Source organism: Dromiciops gliroides, chromosome 6 (genome assembly GCF_019393635.1).
Source record: "Dromiciops gliroides isolate mDroGli1 chromosome 6, mDroGli1.pri, whole genome shotgun sequence".
In the NCBI taxonomy this organism is placed as follows: domain Eukaryota; kingdom Metazoa; phylum Chordata; class Mammalia; order Microbiotheria; family Microbiotheriidae; genus Dromiciops; species Dromiciops gliroides.
The window spans coordinates 234578540-234596937 of record NC_057866.1 but is presented as its reverse complement, the minus strand read 5'-3'; the positions used below and the strand labels follow the sequence as shown (position 1 = coordinate 234596937).

The 18398-nt window shown below is 40.3% G+C and overlaps 2 protein-coding genes and 1 long non-coding RNA gene across 3 annotated transcripts in view; 1 reads left to right on the top strand and 2 right to left on the bottom strand.

The window, feature by feature from the left end:
* SLC9B2 (solute carrier family 9 member B2) overlaps positions 1 to 4487 on the bottom strand; it is a 43280-nt gene extending 38793 nt beyond the window's left edge. The window contains exon 1 of the mRNA XM_043969511.1: positions 4216 to 4487. Coding sequence (XP_043825446.1) covers positions 4216 to 4238 — 23 coding nt within the window. The 5' untranslated portion in view covers positions 4239 to 4487. The remainder of the gene's footprint in view (positions 1 to 4215) is intronic.
* A 352-nt stretch (positions 4488 to 4839) lies between these two features.
* The window catches only part of LOC122732518, a 79409-nt gene continuing 65850 nt past the window's right edge, over positions 4840 to 18398 (top strand). Inside the window, exon 1 of the long non-coding RNA XR_006353625.1 lies at positions 4840 to 4964. This is a non-coding gene — a long non-coding RNA (uncharacterized LOC122732518). The remainder of the gene's footprint in view (positions 4965 to 18398) is intronic.
* Positions 9894 to 18398, bottom strand: part of BDH2 (3-hydroxybutyrate dehydrogenase 2) — a 45125-nt gene continuing 36620 nt past the window's right edge. The window contains exons 8-10 of the mRNA XM_043972728.1: positions 14688 to 14746; positions 14317 to 14409; positions 9894 to 10461 (exon numbers count right to left, since the gene is read on the bottom strand). Of these exons, the coding sequence (XP_043828663.1) occupies positions 10408 to 10461; positions 14317 to 14409; positions 14688 to 14746 (206 nt within the window). The 3' untranslated portion in view covers positions 9894 to 10407. The remainder of the gene's footprint in view (positions 10462 to 14316; positions 14410 to 14687; positions 14747 to 18398) is intronic.

The window sequence follows — 18398 nt, the reverse complement described above, 5'->3', positions numbered from 1 at the left end:
TTCTTGACAAAGTCCTTGTTGCCTGAATTAAAACCTTGATGGTATTTTTCTTTTACTCAATCTGCCTAAAGCATTTGGGTCAAATTTGTGGTCTTCTTCAAATTGCCAATCTATGCTTGTAACTTTCTAGCATAGCCTAATTTAGACCTTCTCATGGGATAATCTTGATGTGGGCTGGAATTTGGGGTCAAATTGATCATGAGTTGTCCCAAAAGAAGACTCAGTGACTCAGTTTCCCAAGTTTTATTGCAATACTGTGGGTGACCACAGGGTGAGAACCAGAATAGTAGAAAGGTATCTCTCGAATAAGACAGTTATATTTATAGTATAGATAAATTGATTATCAGTCTCATTATAATAATCTCCACCTTAGAGATGTACAGGGGAGGGCCTGTCCTCATTATAATAATCTCTACCTTTGGGAGGTACATGGGAGGACCTATCCTAATTTGGAGTTCCTGGGGTCCTAAGCCAACCCGAGGCGGGTAGCTTTTTCTGTGGAGGTGTGTTCTTGGGGTTTACACATCATAAGGTGAATCTGGGGACAAATTTGGCCTTTTTTTGTGCATGTCTCTTTCTGATTCCCATGGCTAGTTTCAAAACATCTTCATTTTTCATTAGATTTTCTAGTCTAGCAGCAGCTAGGTGACACAGTGGATAGAGCACTGGCCCTGGATTCAGGAGGACCTGAGTTCAAATCTGGCCTCAGACACTTAACACTTATCAGCTGTGTGACCCTAGGCAAGTCACTTAACTCCAATTGCCTCACCAAAAAAAAAAAATTCTAGTCTAAGTTTCTATAGTCTGTCATTTCCTTTATTGTTATAGTTTCTGGTCTTCATGGCCTCTTTCCCTCTGTTCCATTATGGGCACTGATTTCTGTGGGTACAAGAACCCACATCCTGACTTTTAAGTTATCCATTAACTGGGGTCCAACTCCTTTTAGGAGTTAATATCTGAATTAAAGCTTGGGTCTCAGGTTTTTCTATTAACCCCTTTTTTGCCTCCTACATCATTCCTTAAATCTTTCTCTTGCAAGTAAATCATTTGCTCCTTTTCACCCATGTCCAATTTTTTTTCCTTTTTCCAAATTTGTAAGGATACACCCGAGGGGTCATGCAGAATGTTTTCTCTCCCTGTCCCTTTAAGGTGGGTTGGGCTAAGACCACACCTGAGAAAAATCCTACCTCAGACCTTGAGGGCCCACCCAATTCGACTGAGGTTTCTGAGGCAACAGAGGAGAAAAACACAATGTATACTCCATCCTGGGGAACCCAAGAGCCGAATGAGGGGGCTGCTGTGGCCAGACAGTATTACAATAAAACACCACCCATTTTCTTTTTCAGGTCAATGTAATTGGACTTGTCCCAATTTGTACCTCAATTCTCCTCCTTGTAACAAGTAAGTTGCTAGAGAAATGATTGTGCCCTTCATCAGTTTTGGAGAAAACAGTAATAAATAGTTCATTGGACACTGTCCAACAGCAATTGATATTGTTGTTCGTCCTTCTTTCTCAAAGAGGACCATAACATCGGGGAGGTGATGTCAGAACTTGGAATGAATTGGATTTAAGTGAAGAAGGGCTGTGCAAAGTCACCAGCCTCACTCTCTCCTCCAGAGCCATCTGGATCCAGTGGTAAGATTATATATTAGGACAAGAGGAAATGGCCTGTGGGAGACCTTGGCCTTTTAAGTTAAGGCCTTTCACAGGTCTTGGTTTGCCTGAGGCAAAACCCATTCAGTGATTAAGGTTAGCTAAGAAAGAGGCAAAGAAAGGCCTCTTTCACCTAGTCAAAAAAAGTATTGATGGATAAGGAGAGGAAAGAAGACCCTCAGCGTTTCTGGTCAAGAGATACAACTGCTATTTAGGCCTACTCTGAACCATCCAGAAGCCAAACTACAGCAAAATGGGCCTAGGCTGGGACTTATTGTTCACCAATTAATGAGGGTCAGAGTTATTTAGGTTAAAGGAGTGGTCTTTAGAAGACATCTTGCAGGTAAACCCCAAGAAATCTTGTGAAGTTTCTGCAGACAAATTTGTATTCCTTTGGGCTATTTATTTATAAAGTAACCTAGGGAGAGGAGAGGCCAGTGCTCTGGGTAAAGAGCTTAGCTGAGAAGGCTATCAAAGAGAACTTCCAGATCAGATGTTTGGGGTTTAGGCCATAGGGGTCACTAACTGAAATGCTCCACCCCACAGACACCCATTAGCTGTGTGATCATTGGCAAATCATAGTTTAAGAGGACTCAGTTTCTGTGAGAAAATGGGTATTTGTCTCCTCTCAATGAGGATATAACAGTCAATCATACTCCTCCTGACCTGTTTTTAGGACAAAGGTCTCAGATCCCCTCCTCCCCTTCTGGCTAATAAAATCACATGGTTCAAGGAGCCCTGGTCTCAATAAGGTCTGCTCCTGATTTGTGTCCATATAAGGAAAAATAAGGTTCACTCCTGAGTTATGCCCATATAAGGAAGAGGGATGGGAATACTGCATTCCGATTAGCTAGTTTTTGCTCGTAGATTGTAACCCTTGAGTAATCAGACCAATGATGAAAAAGGGGAGGGTTCATTTGCATTAGGGACTAAGGTTTAAAACAGGGCCTGTGAGCCCCCTTTCTTTGCACCCACTAGCTGCACACTAGGGTGCCTTCTCACGAGAAGGAAACAAAAGAGCTTTTGTCACATCGCTGCTGAGTTCCTGAGAATTATTGAGAAGAGGATTGTTTTCCCTCACAGTTTTCTCATTGTGAAATAGGTTTGATACAAGGAAAATGCTTTGTAAACCTTAAAAGTGTTATATAAATGTGAATTGTTTTTAGTATAAATTGTGAATCAATCTCATTAAGAAGCTGAATTATTCAAACAAATCCACCACCCATGGGTCCTTTCTACACATATGAGGCCCACTTTTTCTATATTACTACAGTAGTAAGGGAAGAGAATGAAAAGTGGATGCAAGAACTCAAAAGTATAAGGCTACTTAATATTTATTATAGAAGAACCACTCTAGAGACACTGTCATATCCCAAATCAAGTAATAATAATAATAATAATAACTATACAAAATAATTGAATAATGATTATATATGTTTTAAATTTAGTCTCCAGAAAAGAAAGACTCCTTGCCTCTTCCTGTAAACTCTGGCTTAATTCCCACCTCAAGAAAGAGACCTTCCCAAAGGAAAGATTAGGCTAAAACATATACCTCAAATCAAGCAACATGCACAATCTTTCTTTAGAGTTAATTCTATAAATGACTAAGAAGTTCCCTAAAAGGCCATTAGCTTATCTGAAAGTGTTAGGCTGTACCAAGTTCAAACAATGGTTATTCGGGTTTGTAAATGAAGAGGGTGGTTCTGCAGAAACTGGTAAAACCTCAGCAAAGGTAGGAAAAAGGAACTTACATCCCAGTGTCTGGTGGTGACACTGGCCTTTTCGCTGGTTTTTTTTTTGTACAAGACACTCCCACTCCCAACTCCAGACATTTTCAGGGCTGTCTCCTGTGCCTGGAACAATCTCCCTTCTCGTGGCTTCCTTTAAAATTTTTATTTTATTTTATTTTTAATTTATGCAATAAAACAATGGTTCCCTTCAAGTCCCAGCTAAGAATCCCACCTTCTGCAAGAAGCATATCCTGATCCCCCTCAATGCTAGAGCCTTTCCTCTAAGATTATCTACCTTGTATATATTTTGCCTATACATAGTTGTTTACAAATTGTTCCCTCAATTCGATGGTAAACTCCTCAAGGGTAAGAACTCTCTTGGACCTTTCTTTGTGTCCCCAGGGCTTAGCACAGTTGACACACAAGAGGACAATGCCCGGTGAACTGTTATCTCCTCCCTTCCTCTGGTTTTCGTGAAAGAGGTGTCACTAGAATACCTGTTGATTAGTTATTCAGTGGAGAGTCTGAAGCTCTCAGGGATTCCTAGGCTTCTCCCCAAAAGGCCTCCTCCAGCTTCCTACCCGCGCCGGGCTGCTGGGAACCAAATCTCCCTCTGCATCCTTTAAGAGTAACCAAAAATAAAACCATGTGCAAAGTGTCCAGTGGGTTCACTCCAAGGAGAACAGCCCTACTTCCCATTTCCTCTCTCAGCTGTCTCTTTTCTGAGCCCAGGCCATCAGCACCCGAGGGTCAGAACCACAGGTTGCTTTGCGGAGCCCAGCCCTGCCCAGCGCCTTAAGGCGTTTAAAAAACAAAACCAATAATACTCACATTGTTGTCTCCAGGACAGGCATCTTTAGACTGTCCTAAATAGTCCCTTTGGGAATGAGGGAACACTTTTTCTTTCTTTTTTTTTTTTTAAACGGGAGAGGACAGAGCCTGGCCATAACCAGCATTCTTGCTCCTTGCCCAAACACTGCCCGGCGTCCCCTGGGCCGCTTCCATCCTGGCCAGCATCCCGGCCCCTTTTCTCTAGTTGCTTCCCGGGAAAGGGCCGCCTCACCACCCCTCCCAGCCTACAAATATGGGTGGCCCGAGGGCAGGCATTATTAGTTCTAAGGGTTGGCTCCATAGATGCTAGGTCGCCAAACTTGCCCCGCCTTCTTTCCGAACATGGCAACATACGCGCAGCCTTTGCAGGAAAGACAAAATCAGGCCCCGTGCAGTGACTGGCTGGAGCCCTTATCGGGTTACCACCCGCTAGTAACCCTAACACCCTGGGCCTGATCCGCAGCCTGGGGCGCCAATCTGGGGGCGAGGGGGAAGGGTGCTGTTTGAAAAGGCAGGCGACTCCACCCCCAAACTGAGCTTGGAAGAAACCCGGGCATCCCAAACCCCGGGGGTGGAGCCCTGGCAGAAGAGAGTAGGTTGGAGGGGGGAGGAGCCTTGGGGTGCGTCTGACAGTGCTAGGGAGGAGGCTGGTGGAATCACCGCCCCACCCCCCTCGTCCATGGACCGCTGCTCAAAGACGCTGTCCCTGCCTCAACAATGAGAACGCCCTTGCCCACCTTGCAGAACAGGTTATCCCTTCTCTGGTACCCAGCGGAGGGAGGGACTGGGTGCCGGCTGGCTAGTCCCGAGGTCAACATCCCGCTGCGGGCCGGGCCCCCGGGATCTATCTCTCGGCTGTTGGTTGCCATTAGTGATGATGTGCAAGCAAGCGTGTGCTCCTTGGAGAGAAAGCGCTTTGTGCCTGGCTCGGGGTCTTGGGTCACTGGATCCCGGGGCAGCGTGGTGGAGTGCGCCGAGAGAGCCCGGTTTGGAGTCGGACTGCATTTCGAATTTCACCTCTTCCTGCTGCATGACGGGCCCTCAGTTTTCTTATCTGGTAAAATGGACACCCTATCCACGATATCGTGCCACGCGTGGCTTTCCAATTAGGGTAGTGGTGTGGGTCAAATCAGCACTGGGTGAGTGGGCCCAGAATCCCTTGCAATGGTAGGATTTTTCAATGACTACCCACATTGACTCGTGGGTTGAAGAATCTCAAATCTTCTGTCCCTTTGTAGGCATCCTGTTTTCTTCATCACGTCTCAATCTGATTTTAATTTGCCCACTCGAACTGCATCTTGCCAGGAGTTTGAGACTTCTCAAGCTCTTTTTCATTCAATCTCCCATTTCCTTGGCCCCCCTCCAAGATACATGAGCCCTTTCTTCATCACTCCCCTCACCCACTTCAACCCTAAGGCCCAGTGTGGGCAAGCTCTTAATCAACAAACTGACCAAGTAACCCTGGGTGAGCGATTTTACCAGTCAGCTTTTGGAGACTATAAGGGTAGATCTCTCTCCTTTGGGAGAGGGAGAGAGTTTCTTACTTAAAGCTCACATACACACACACACACACACACACACACCTAAAGACTAGTTTGAATCTTTAAAAAAAAAATTCAAAATCACTTCTGAAGTGAGGTTGAATCAATCTCCTGAATGATTGTAATTGAGATTTTTTTCTGCCTTCTGTGTAGGAGCCTCAACAACTATAGTCTTAACAATCTGCCTGAAATGCTGTAGACTAGACTTAATGAAGTCTGGTCATTTGTTGGCCCAGCACCAAATAGTGGTTAGAGAGCAAACTGGCTGTGTTTGTGTGACTTCAGGCAATGTTCTAGGCCAAAGTTTCTTAAACTGAAGGTCATGACCCCATATGGGGTCCTGTAATTGAATGTGGAAGTCACTTTTGGCAATAGTAAAAGGTTATGTATACCTGTTTTATATACCTACATACCTGGGGTTGTGTAAAAATTTCTCGGGCAAAAAGTGGAAAAAGTTGAAGAAGCCCTGTTCTAGGCAATTCTCTAAGGCTATACTATACAGATAAGGTGCTAAAAGAGGTCTATTTCCTAACTTCAAAGGGTTTTCTTTTTTAAAAAATTTTTTTCCTGTTTTTTTTTTTTTTGGCAGGGCAATGGGGCTTAAGTGACTTGCCCAAGGTCACACAGCTAGTAAGTGTCAAGTGTCTGAGGCCGGATTTGAACTCAGGAACTCCTGAATCCAGGGCCAGTGCTTTATCCACTGTGCCACCTAGCCGCCCCTTTCCTTTTTTTTTTAAAGCGTTTTCTAATCCAAAATCTTAAGTCCCATAGATATTCAAGTAGTTGAGAGTTCTTTCATTTTTTCACAGACAGGAATTCATGTGATTTACAATCCAAGAAACCCTTCAAATAAGCTATCCCTTCCCTTACTTTGATACTACTCATCTAATATGTGATAAATATATTAGATGACTAAAGTCCCTTCTTTCGGTTCCCTCACTCTTCCCCATTTGAGAAAAGAAGAAAAACAAAATCTATTACAAACATATATAAACAAATAAAACAAAATTCCCATGATGGCCATGACCTACAGAAAAAAAAAAGGCTCATTCTGTACTGAGTCCATCACCTCTCTCTGGAGATGAGTGGCACATTTTGACAAGAGTCCAGGGGAATGTGGTTGGTCATTGTGTTGATCTGAGTTCCCAAATCTTTCATTGTTTCTCTTTACAATATTAACACATGGCTTTTTACATATTTTTTTAGTTTAAAAAAATATTTTGTTTTAATCAGCCAAGATCCGCCTCCTTGCCCTCCAGCCCTACCTCCTCCCCATCAAAGAAGAACACAAGTAAAACAAAACCCATTACACACATGTATAACTTCCATTGACCATGTCCAAAAAACTATTTGTCTCCTACCTTCTGAATTCTTTCACATCTTTCAGGAGGTGGAGGGCATATTTGTTTCATCATTATTTCTTTGGAATCCTGGTCAGTCATTACTAGTACATAATTTCTTTAAATATTCTTTTTTTTTTTGGTGAGGCAATTGGGGTTAAATGACTTGCCCAGGGTCACACAGCTAGTAAGTGTTAAGTGTCTGAGGCCAGATTTGAACTCAGGTCCTCCTGACTCCAGGGCCGGTGCTCTATCCACTGTGCCACCTAGCTGCCCCTTCTTTTTTTTTTTTTTTTTGAAATTTCATGACTTTAATCAGCAAATAAATTGAAGTTAGGAAAGACAATGTTAAAATGTATTTCTGGACAGTAATGTTATTAGGAAAATTCAATATAGCAAATAACCCATGATTTTTAAATTCAGATATACAAATTGGGTCTTCTTTACTCAATTTGCACTTCCAGATGTTTTATGGAGAAGTAAATCTACCTAAGAATAAGATGTTTCCTGAGAGATTGTGATGGATGAAGAATAGGAATAAGAATAAATATTCTTATATTTTTAAATTGATTCCTTTTCACCAGATGTATATGGCAAATGACGTTGTAATGACCTCATTTTATTTTAGCTGCTGCATTTTTAAACCTTTTTAGTGGTGCCCCAAACATCTATTCTTAAGGTAGGGAGAGGGAGTCTAAAAAATAGGAAAAAAGCCTAAAGTTTCCAATTATTTTCATTTTGACCAAACACTTGACTATATCCTGAGAGTTTCTGGAATTAAAATAAAAATTAGCCACAAAACCCTACTATGACTTAGTGTCCTCACAGGTCTTTCTGACCTAGTAGGAACATGGGTATGGAAAAGGCCTTGGTTCTCACTTTGGCAAGTCCTGATTGCTTTCCTTCCCAAATTAAACATTCTTACCTGTTTTCCTCACTCTCTAGGCAGAATCTTTGTGTGGTCTGGCCTTAGCAGTGTTGTTGTTTTTTCTTCCCATCAGTGGGTTTTCCATAAAACTCTTATGCCTCCCAAATCCTTACATGTTAAAGAAAAGAAAGCATGGACCTGAAACACTTGCTCCTCAGGTGCTTCTGCTGCTTCTCAATAGAGAGTGGGGCTATTTCCCCTTCAGAGCTCTTTTTATCATAAATCATACACAAATTTCTTGGTGCCAACTTCCTCTTGCCCCTCCCCCTGATACAGTATATTTTCCTCTTTTCCCAGTCACAAGTTCTTCATTGATCTATCCCTAGGATTGTTCCATGTGACTGGAAACACATTATAATTTTCTGGATTATGCTGTACTATGGGGGAAGGTATAGAATGGGATCTTTAGGAGGAGAGACAGTAAATTAGTGTTTACTGTGCATTTCAGAAGTTGCCTTTCATATAAATATTTTTTAAATACTATGCTTAGAATACAAAGTGTTTTTTATGTTTGTCACCTGAAGTCTTTATGCATTTATAAATAGCTTGCAAGCATTTCAACTAATTTCACATAGGGTTCACATCTCTCCACTGATACTTATTAGTTGTGTGACCCTGGATGTGCTATTTTGCCTCTCTGAAGAGTCTTCGCAATGATGAAATCACTGTTCCTTAATATAACTATAGAAGTTTCAAAGTCATTAGTTTCACAAGTTCACCCTCTTGTCTGTGTAGAATCCTACAATTTGGGAGTGGGAAGGCATTGGAGATTTCCTGCTCTTTCATTTTAAAAGAAAATGAGGGGGCAGCTAGGTGGCACAGTGGATAGAGCATTGGCCCTGAGTCAGGAGGACCTGAGTTCAGACACTTGACACTTACTAGCTGTGTGACCCTGGGGAAGCCGCTTAACCCCAATTGCCTCACCAAAAAAAAAAAAAAAAGAAAGAAAGAAAGACAAGAAAATGAGGTTAATACTTCTCCAAGATCAAGCTAGTTAGAGGAAAAGTCAAAACTCAAGTTTTAATGTTTGACCAAAAGATCACAAAACTAGGGCTGGAAGAGACCTCAGAAGTCATCTAGTTCAACTATCTTGTTTTACAAATGAGGAAACTGAGGCCCAGGTAGGTGAGGTGATTTGTCCAGGGTCACAGAGGTAGTATGTGATAGAGGCAAGTTTTGAACCCAGGTCCTCTGAATACCAGCAGTTTTTCCATCTTAATTTACTTTTTCTGCTCTATAGTAGTAATAGCACAAGATTTAGAGGTGTGCATTATCTCATTTGATCATCACAATAACCTTTTTTTTTTTATCACAATAACCTTTTAAGGTAGATGGTTTTATCTATATCCTAAACTAATGGAAGGAGAGAGAAGGGGTAATTAAATTCAGAAAAAGGTCTTGTCAGTGACCTGAAGGGGATCATTTGTGTGCTATTCAGGTGTCACTGTGTGCTGATTTTACCAGAGACCTAAGAATGTGGTGATTATAACACTCACTCCATGAAAAGAACAGCAGATGAAGGAAGCCTAAACAGCAATGGCAGGTGTAATAACAATGAGCATGACTCTGGAAGTGTGAAGAGTCATGGTAAATTGTCCCCTAACATATAAGAGGAGGTGGAGAATGATTCTATTATTTGATTTTCCTTTCTTAATTTTGTTGTTTTGTCCTCATTAAATGCTTTCCTCTTTGGTATTTGTTTCTTGCCTGATTTGTTGGTAGAAAACACACTGGCTGGGGATGAATGTGTATATGCACAACTGTGATAACCTAAAATCCCCTACACTGTTTCTAGGGTCCCAAGGTCTTCCAAAATCATGTAGGACAACGAATATATTATTTTCATTTTGGGCTCCTTTTAATCAAAAAATTTTTAAATGGCACAATAACTTTAAAAACTACGACAACTGAGCATAGCATAATTTTATTCTGAGTATCTAAAAAGTTAAAGAGGACAGAAAAAGACCAAGAATATTTCAGAATTGTGTAATACATTAAAATTGAATCTATATTAACTATCACTTAGATTATGTTCATGAGGATTAAAAATTACTAATTAAATTCAAGGTATCATTTAGCAATGAAATTTAAATATATGATTTTTTTTTATTATTATTTTTTTTTTTAGTGAGGCAATTGGGGTTAAGTGACTTGCCCAGGGTCACACAGCTAGTAAGTATTATGTGTCTGAGGCCGGATTTGAACTCAGGTACTCCTGACTCCAGGGCCGGTGCTCTATCCACTGCGCCACCTAGCTGCCCCTAAATATATGATTTTTAAACAAGTACTACATAAATTTTGTTAGCAATGGAGCAATTACAATTCACATCCAAGCTCAGTGTAACTAGGAAGGGGCTTCTTTTCCATGGTTACAATTCAGAAATCACAAGCTCCAGCCTCCATCGATGATGATATCATTACCAGTCATGTAGGCAGACTGCAGTGAAAAATATAAGGGGAAAAGAAGGATTAAATAGATTTATTACCTAGTGTTTCTCTCTTTCACACACACACAATTACTCAAAATACTCTCAGCAATTAAACCCAAGAATTAATGTCAGTAATTTAGCAAGTGTCTTTCTGAGTCAATCCCATGTTGCTAAGGTCTCATTACCTTACCTTATCAAGGGGAGCCCTGATCTTTACAAATTTTTTACTTGAAGTTACCACAACCTTCCCTGAAAATTCCCTACAAGATAAAGATAAAATGCTTTCTCCTCATTTTGAAATCCAAGATAATTTAGAGCTAGCTGACAGAAAACTTTTGAACCTATGTGGATTTGTACAATAATCAGAAATTCCTAAATTCTGCTTGGAGCCCATAATTCACAAAGACAGTTTATGGTTAGTTTTGTTCATGCATTCTGCACAATGGATTGAGGGTAACAGGTTCTAGAAAGGTGCAGCTTTACCCACAGATTTGTGAATAAAGAAATTCAGAAATGTGAGATAATCAGGGCTGATTAGAAGTGGTAGAAGGAACAGTCATGGAGTCTCAAAACTTTAAGGAGTCGGTAGGTAGCCTTTACTGCCATGGAGAATCCAATATAAGAGGAAATAAGCCATCTAGGTAAATGGTACCATACTGTATTTAGCATAGTGCTAAAATTCTAGCTATGATGTCTAAAATCTAATGAGTGGTCACCTTAAATTAGAAAAAAGTATAGCACCAATCTTTGGGCATTAAGTATTTATTAAAGTATATTAGGAGTAAGTAAAGAGAAACATGTGAATCAAGTATGAAATTTGTTTCCTCTCCCTATCCTGCCTGTCTCTTGCTCCCCTGCCAAAGTCTCCAACTGAAAGGGCCCGCTCGCTCCTCAGCTTCTCCCAGAAGCCTCCTGAGAAACCGGAAACAGGGCCATCCACAAACACACAGCTTCAAGCTAATTGGCTGGTAGCGCTGATTGACAGGTCCCATAGGTGGTTCTATAGATGTAACTTCCACACACTAAAGTCACATGGTTTCTAAATCACATGCTTTCTCCTCATGGCAGAGCTTCCCTGCAATATCTTTCCCAGCAGGGGGTATCATTCCAATTCTCACAATGGCAATAGCATCATACTCCTTTGACATCAAGTTGGAGTGCTCTCTTTGCCCAAAACAGAACCTATGATAATTTACTGACTCATCTTGCTAACAATTCCATTCTTTTTTTTTTTTTTTTTTGGTGGGGCAATGAGGGTTAAATGACTTGCCCAGGGTCACAAAGCTAGTGTCAAGTGTTTGAGGCCAAATTTGAACTCAGGTCCTCCTGAATCCAGGGATGGTGCTTTATCCACTGTGCCATCTAGCTGCCCCCAACAATTCCATTCTTTAGGAATGAACAAATGTAAATTGTATTCTGGGTCTGGTCCTTACCTACAAGAGGGAAATAGCTGCTGGAATAGAAGGAGTGAGGCAAAGTTACAAAAAGTTCAAGGCCAAAAAATCTTCCTAATGATTATAATTATCCAAAAATGGAAACGTGGCCTTTTATGTTTATACACAAATGTCAAAAATTTGAAACTGGCTCTAATTCATTCAGAATTTATGATAATTAGGACCTGAATGGAATGTTTTACCTTTGCTTAGCAAACTCTTTGAAGAATACAAATATATTAAATGTTTAAAGTGCTTTATAAACCTTACACTGCTATATTATTATTATTAAATGTTAACACAGACATTCTAATGCAAGGTGAAAAATCTCGGTTCATAGGCACCATTGAAAAGATGGCACATGGGGGCAGCTAGATGGCACAGTGCATAGAGCACCAGCCCTGGATTCAGGAGGACCAGAGTTCAAATCCGGCCTCAGACACTTAATAATTACTAGCTGTGTGACCCTAGGCAAGTCACTTAACCCCAATTGCCTCACCCCCCCCCCAAAAAAAAAGAAGAAAAAAAAAAAGAAAAGACGGCACTTGTGGTGTAGCTAGGTAGTGCAGTGGATACAAGAGTACCTGAGTTCAAATTCAGCCACAGACACTTGATACTTGATAGCTGTGTGACCCTGGGTAAGTCACTTAACCCTCACTGCCCCACAAAAGAAAAAAAAAAGGTGGCAGTTGTGACTTTGACATAGTTCTGGAAAGGTTCATCTTATTCAAGAGGAACACAATAGATAAGGGGAGGAGAATAATATAGGAATATATGCATATATACATATGTATATGTACATGTGGTTATTTATGTGGATTTTAAGTGCATACAATAACTCATCCTCAGCTCACAAAGTGTTATCTGAGAAGCATCTTCATCTTTAAAATATGGGTTGGACTGGATGGTCTCTAAGGTCCTCCTTCCTAGCTCTAAAGCTAGGATCCTGTTTGATGATGATGCCCTTAATTTCACTTTGTGAACAGTAAAGGGCAATGAAGGATAAAATCACTTTCATGACTTAAACTGGGTTCAGGTGCCAACTCTTACATGTCTTGGCTGTATGACCCTGCACAAGTCACTTAACTTCTCAGTGTGCTAGGCAACTCTCTAAGAGGGAAGCCTGACATACTAGTAGCATCCAGGTCTCCATTCTTTATGTTACTCCCATTGTCTTTTCTAGTAATGAACAGTACAGTAGTCATCAGTTTTTATAGTCTGTGGAGAAGTGACCTTACGCTAAAACCCTCCTCCCATGCCTCTTTGTGGCATGGAGATTCAAAACAGAAGGTAAATCCTGGAAAGTCCTACCCACCTTTGAGTTTGATGATAAGACTTGTCTTATACCCACCTAGTTAATGTTAAACAGGCTCATACCAGATTGTCTGTAGGGTGATCAATTTTTGTGCCACTAAGACTTTCTATATAATCGAAGAAGAGTGGTGATTCACATCAATGGAGGGGGAATAAGCATCCCACTGAAATCACAGTTGACTGAAATTCGAAAATACTATTCCATTTATGATTTTTCTAAGGAATCTGGTCTGATCACTCCCTTCCATATCTTAAGTTTTGGAAGCAGGATCACAGGATCATATATTTAGCTCTGAGAAGGACCATAGTGGTTTCCCAAGTTCCCTAACCTTTTCATTTTGCAGATGAGAAAACTGAGGCCTGAGGAGATGAATACTAGTTGTTAAGGGGAAAATGGACAGTAAGTAGTCAATATAAAGTGGAAGTAAAATGGTAGTCATTTCCATACACCATGACACACTGCTTGGAATTCATGAGAATTGAATGGTGTAATTTTCCTAAACAAACCACTCCCTCCCCCCAAACTTTAAATCTTATGAGCCAAAAGTATCCCTTGGGCATAATTAAAATGGTTCCCTCGAACTGTCTAAACCCAAAGTCATTATATAGGAGGTTAATTGGTATGGATTACATAATTGTATAATTTTTGTTATTCATCACAGGAAGCAGCTTGGTGGTGCAGTGGTTAGAGCACTGGGCGTAGAATTCAGCAAGATCCGAGTTCAAGTCCTGTCTTGGATATTTATTAACTGTATGACCCTGGATTAAGTGGCTTAAACTTTCTGAATTTCAGTTTTCTCATCAGCAAAATGAGTGAGTTTTGACTTGATGACCTCTAAGACCCTTCCCAGCTCTAAATTTAGAGTACTGTGTGATGACCACTTTATTGTTTTCCTTAATTTCACTTTGTGAAAAGTGAAGGGCAGTGAGGAAGAGGTAAAGGCCTGAATCAAAACAATGAGTTTACTGGCTTTTCCTTGAACAAACTGTATGGTGAGTTGGCCTTTTGGGGTTGCCACAGTACCATGAAGTTTGCAAGTGCTTTAAAAATATTTTTGAGGGGCGGATGAGAGCTGTTGGGGATGTGGGACACATTCCCCTGGAGGAAGCACTCACTTCGTCAGAGGCCAAGTACACACACAGTAGGGCCACTTCTTCTGCAGTTGCCATTCTTCCAGTCTTCTGTCTCTTCAAGAAATCATCCATTGCCTGTAAACACAGATCATTTGTAGGAGTTATCAACAGCACAAGCCAAAACATGTGTATGGAATTTTGCATTATGTCAAAAGCAAACATAGTAAAAGGAACTTATACACAGGCCTATGGCAGTGACTGGTGATGCATGATACAGAAAAGCATCCTTAACCCTTGGCTCCATTAGATTTTTTCATCCAAGCCACTGCTAACAAGGGCAGCAGAGATTCAGGAAAGAGCTAGATTTTTGCCAAGATGTATAAATTAAAATTTATTAAGAAAAGCACAATTACCTTTTTTGGGTCTGGGCTAGCCTGGATTCTGTCATGCAGAGAAGGTGTATCAACAGTCCCTAAAGGAAGGTGAAAGATTCAGTTGAGCCCTCACTTTAGACACAGAGAAATAACATTGGCAAACATAACTTCAATGTTAACCATTTAAAGTTCTGAAGTCCTTTTCCATTGGTGATGATAAGTTGTTGCATCTTTTTGTTGTTGTTGTTGCTGTTGTTGTTACATGTATTGGGTTTGGGGCCATCTTTTTAACATTCTTGCCATGTGATTCCTTTCCAAAAACATTGAAACCCTAAGAAGGCAATTTTCATAAGTACAGAGGAAGGAAGACTGGATCTTGATTTCCTCAACTATAAAATAATGGATCAGATTAGATGATCAGGAAGGTCCTTCCATCTCTAAGTACATGATCCTATGGACCTCTTTGAAAGCTTGTTAGCATATAGTATGCAAACTGTGTTGGGGCCAGATGTAAGCTCTGTGAATAGAGCAACTTCTAATCACTTGTTAGAGAAGCGGCCTTTTGTCTCATGGAATCATTTGACAGCCTGGTGAAATTTTTGGACCCCTTCTCAGAAAAAAGTTTTTAAATACATAAAGTAAAATACAGAGGATTGCAAAGGAAACCAAAGATAGGTGAAAATATAGATTTAATTTTTTTTCTCATCTAAATTCAGACTCCCCCCTAAAAATTTAGCCATTGGTGGTCATTGGACCCCAGGTTAAAAATGCCTTTTTTAGGAAATTATTATTTTTCTTTTTTTAAAAAATCAGGGTTAGGTGACTTGCCCAGAGTCACACAGCTAATAGGTATCTGAGGCTGAATTTTAATTCAGGTCTTCCTGACTTCAGGGCTGGTTGCTCTATGCACTGAAGCCACCTAGCTGTCTATTTTTTTTTTTTCAGTAGAGCAATGATTCTTAATTTTTGTCTTTATCCTCAACTTTCCTTTGTATTCTTTATGCCATGCCTTCAGGTCTTAGAATTCATCTTTCTTCCCAAAGTGTTTGGAGGACTTTATTTAATTATTTATTTGAAAATAACTTGAGGGGGGTGAAGCCAAGTTGGCAAAGAAAAGGCAGGGACTCACTTGAGTTCTTCCCCAAACAACCTTTAACAATACTTTGAAATAAATTCTTTAGCGGCAGAACCCAGGAAAGGAAGGTTGGCAGGCAAGGTCTCTTGCTCCTGGGTGAGACTGGAGTGCCATCCAGCACAATCTGAGCCCCAGCAAACCAGGAGTAGGCTTTGAGGGCAACTCAGTGGGTACAGTGGCTGTTTCTGAACCTCTCAGCCCACAGATGGTAAGGAGGTCAGACAACTGGTCAGAAGGAGATTACAGAAGTACCTTTTCTGACACTGGGAACAGGACTGTCACATTGCCCATACTTGGGTCTGGGTTACAGTTCTGGATCTCAGTCCCAGGGTGAGGAGGAGCACTATCACATTAGATCTTGCTTCTTCAGGGGACTTGGGAGCCTAGTCACAGTTCTAGGCTAGAAAAGAGTGCTTGTAGTTGCTCATAAGCCAGAGCACAGTCCAGGAGTGTAGCAAACAAACCTCTCCTACATAATACCTTGGAAAAACAGAAAACTTAAAGGTCTCCAGAAAAATTTCTGAAAACAGCTGCACAAAAAACCTGAAATTTGAGACAGTGTCCCCTCCATTCTGAAAGCAGAGCCACACTTTACTACAGAGTTAAAAAGTCAAGAAATAGGCTGGAAAAATGAGCAAATAGAAGAAAAATATCCCGACTATTAAAAGTTACTATGGTGACAAGAAAGATCAAAGCACAAACTCAGAAGGAAACAACAAAGTCATAACAGGTACATCCAAAGCCTCAAAGAAAAACCTGAATTGGTCTTAGGCCATGAAAGAGCTCAAAAAAGATTTTTAAAACCAAGTAAGAGGGGGCAGCTAGGTGGTGCAGTGGATAAAGCACTGGCCATGGATTCAGGAGTACCTGAGTTCAAATCCAGGCTCAGACACTTAACAGTGACTAGCTGTGTGACCCTGGGCAAGTCACTTAACCCTCATTGCCCCTCCAAAAAACAAATAAAAAACAACAACAACAAAAAAAAAAACAAGTAAGAGAGGTAGAGGAAAAATTGGGAAGAGAAATGAGAGTAATGAAAGAAATCATGAAAAAAGAATCAATAGCTTGATAAAGGAGGCACACAAAAAAATACTGATGAATATAATAACATCTTAAAAACAGAATAGGCCAAATGTTAGGAGGCACAAAAATCCAATGAAGAGAAAAATGCCTTAAAAAGTAGAATTTTCCAAATGAAAAAGGAAGTACAAAAGCTCACTGAAGAAAATAATTCATTAAACATTAGAACTGGGCAAGTGGAATCCAATGACTCAATGAGACACCAAGGAAACAAATAAAACAAATTCAAAAAGAATGAAAAAAATATAAGACAATGTAAAATATCCCATTAGAAAAACAACTGACCTGCAAAATAGATCCAGGAGAGATAATTTAGGAATTAATGAACTACCTAAAAGTCATGAACAAAAAAAGAGCTTGGACATCATCTTTCAAGAAATTATTAAGAACCAGAATAAAGTAGAAATTGAAAAAATCCACTGATCACCTCCTGAAAGAGTTCCCCAAATGAAAATTGACATGAATATCATAGCCAAATTCCAGAGCTCCTAGGTCAAGGAGAAAATATGGTGCCAGAAAAGAAACCAGAAAGAAACCATTCAAATATCATGGAACAAAAGTCAGTTTAACACAAGATTTAGAAGTTTCTACGTTAAAGGATTAGAGGGCTTGGAATATGGTATTTCAGAGGACAAAAGAAGTAGGATTACAACCAAGAATCACCTACCCACCAAAACTGAATTATAATCCTTTAGGGGGAAAAATGGAAATTCAATGAAATAGAGAACTTTCAACCATTCCTGATGAAAAGGTCAGAACTAAATAGAAAATTTGACTTTCAAATACAAGATTCAAAAGAAGCATAAAAAGGTAGACAGAATTGTGAAATCACAAAGGACTCAATAAGATTAAACTGTTTACATTCCTACATGGGAAAATGATACTTGTTACTCCTAAAAATGTTCTCATTATTAGGGCAGTTAGAAGGAATGTACATAGAGAGAGGGTATGGGTGTGAGTTGAACATGATGGGAGGATTATCTAAAAAATAAAATTAAGGGGTGAGAAAGGAATGCACCGAGAGAACAGGAAAGGGAGAGGTAGAATGGGAGTAAATGATCTAACATAAAAGAGGCTTTTACAGTGAGAAAGAGCCTTTACAGTGGAGGGGAAGATTGGGCGTGGGGTAGGGGGGTTGTGGTGGCAGACAACACACCATCAAAATTGGCTCAAAGAGGGAATAACATACACACTCAGTTGGGTATAGAAATTTATCTTCCCCTACAGGGAAGTAGGAAGTAAGAAAAGGGCACATGTGCTGATAGAAGTGAGGGTAGGTTAGAGGAGGTAAAAGTCAGAAGCAAAACACTTTTGAGAATGGATAGGGTGAAAGGAGAAAGAGTAGGATAAATGGGGGAAAACAGAATGGAAGGAAATACATAGTAATCATAGCTGTGGGGAAAAAAAATGTACAGCAAGTTTTGGCATTACCATTTGTGCTTGCTATCTAGTTGGAGAAATCTTGGGAGATTCTAATACATGTTGCCAGGGAAAGACAGCTATATGTCAGGTCAATCTACAGCAGCCTCCGTGTG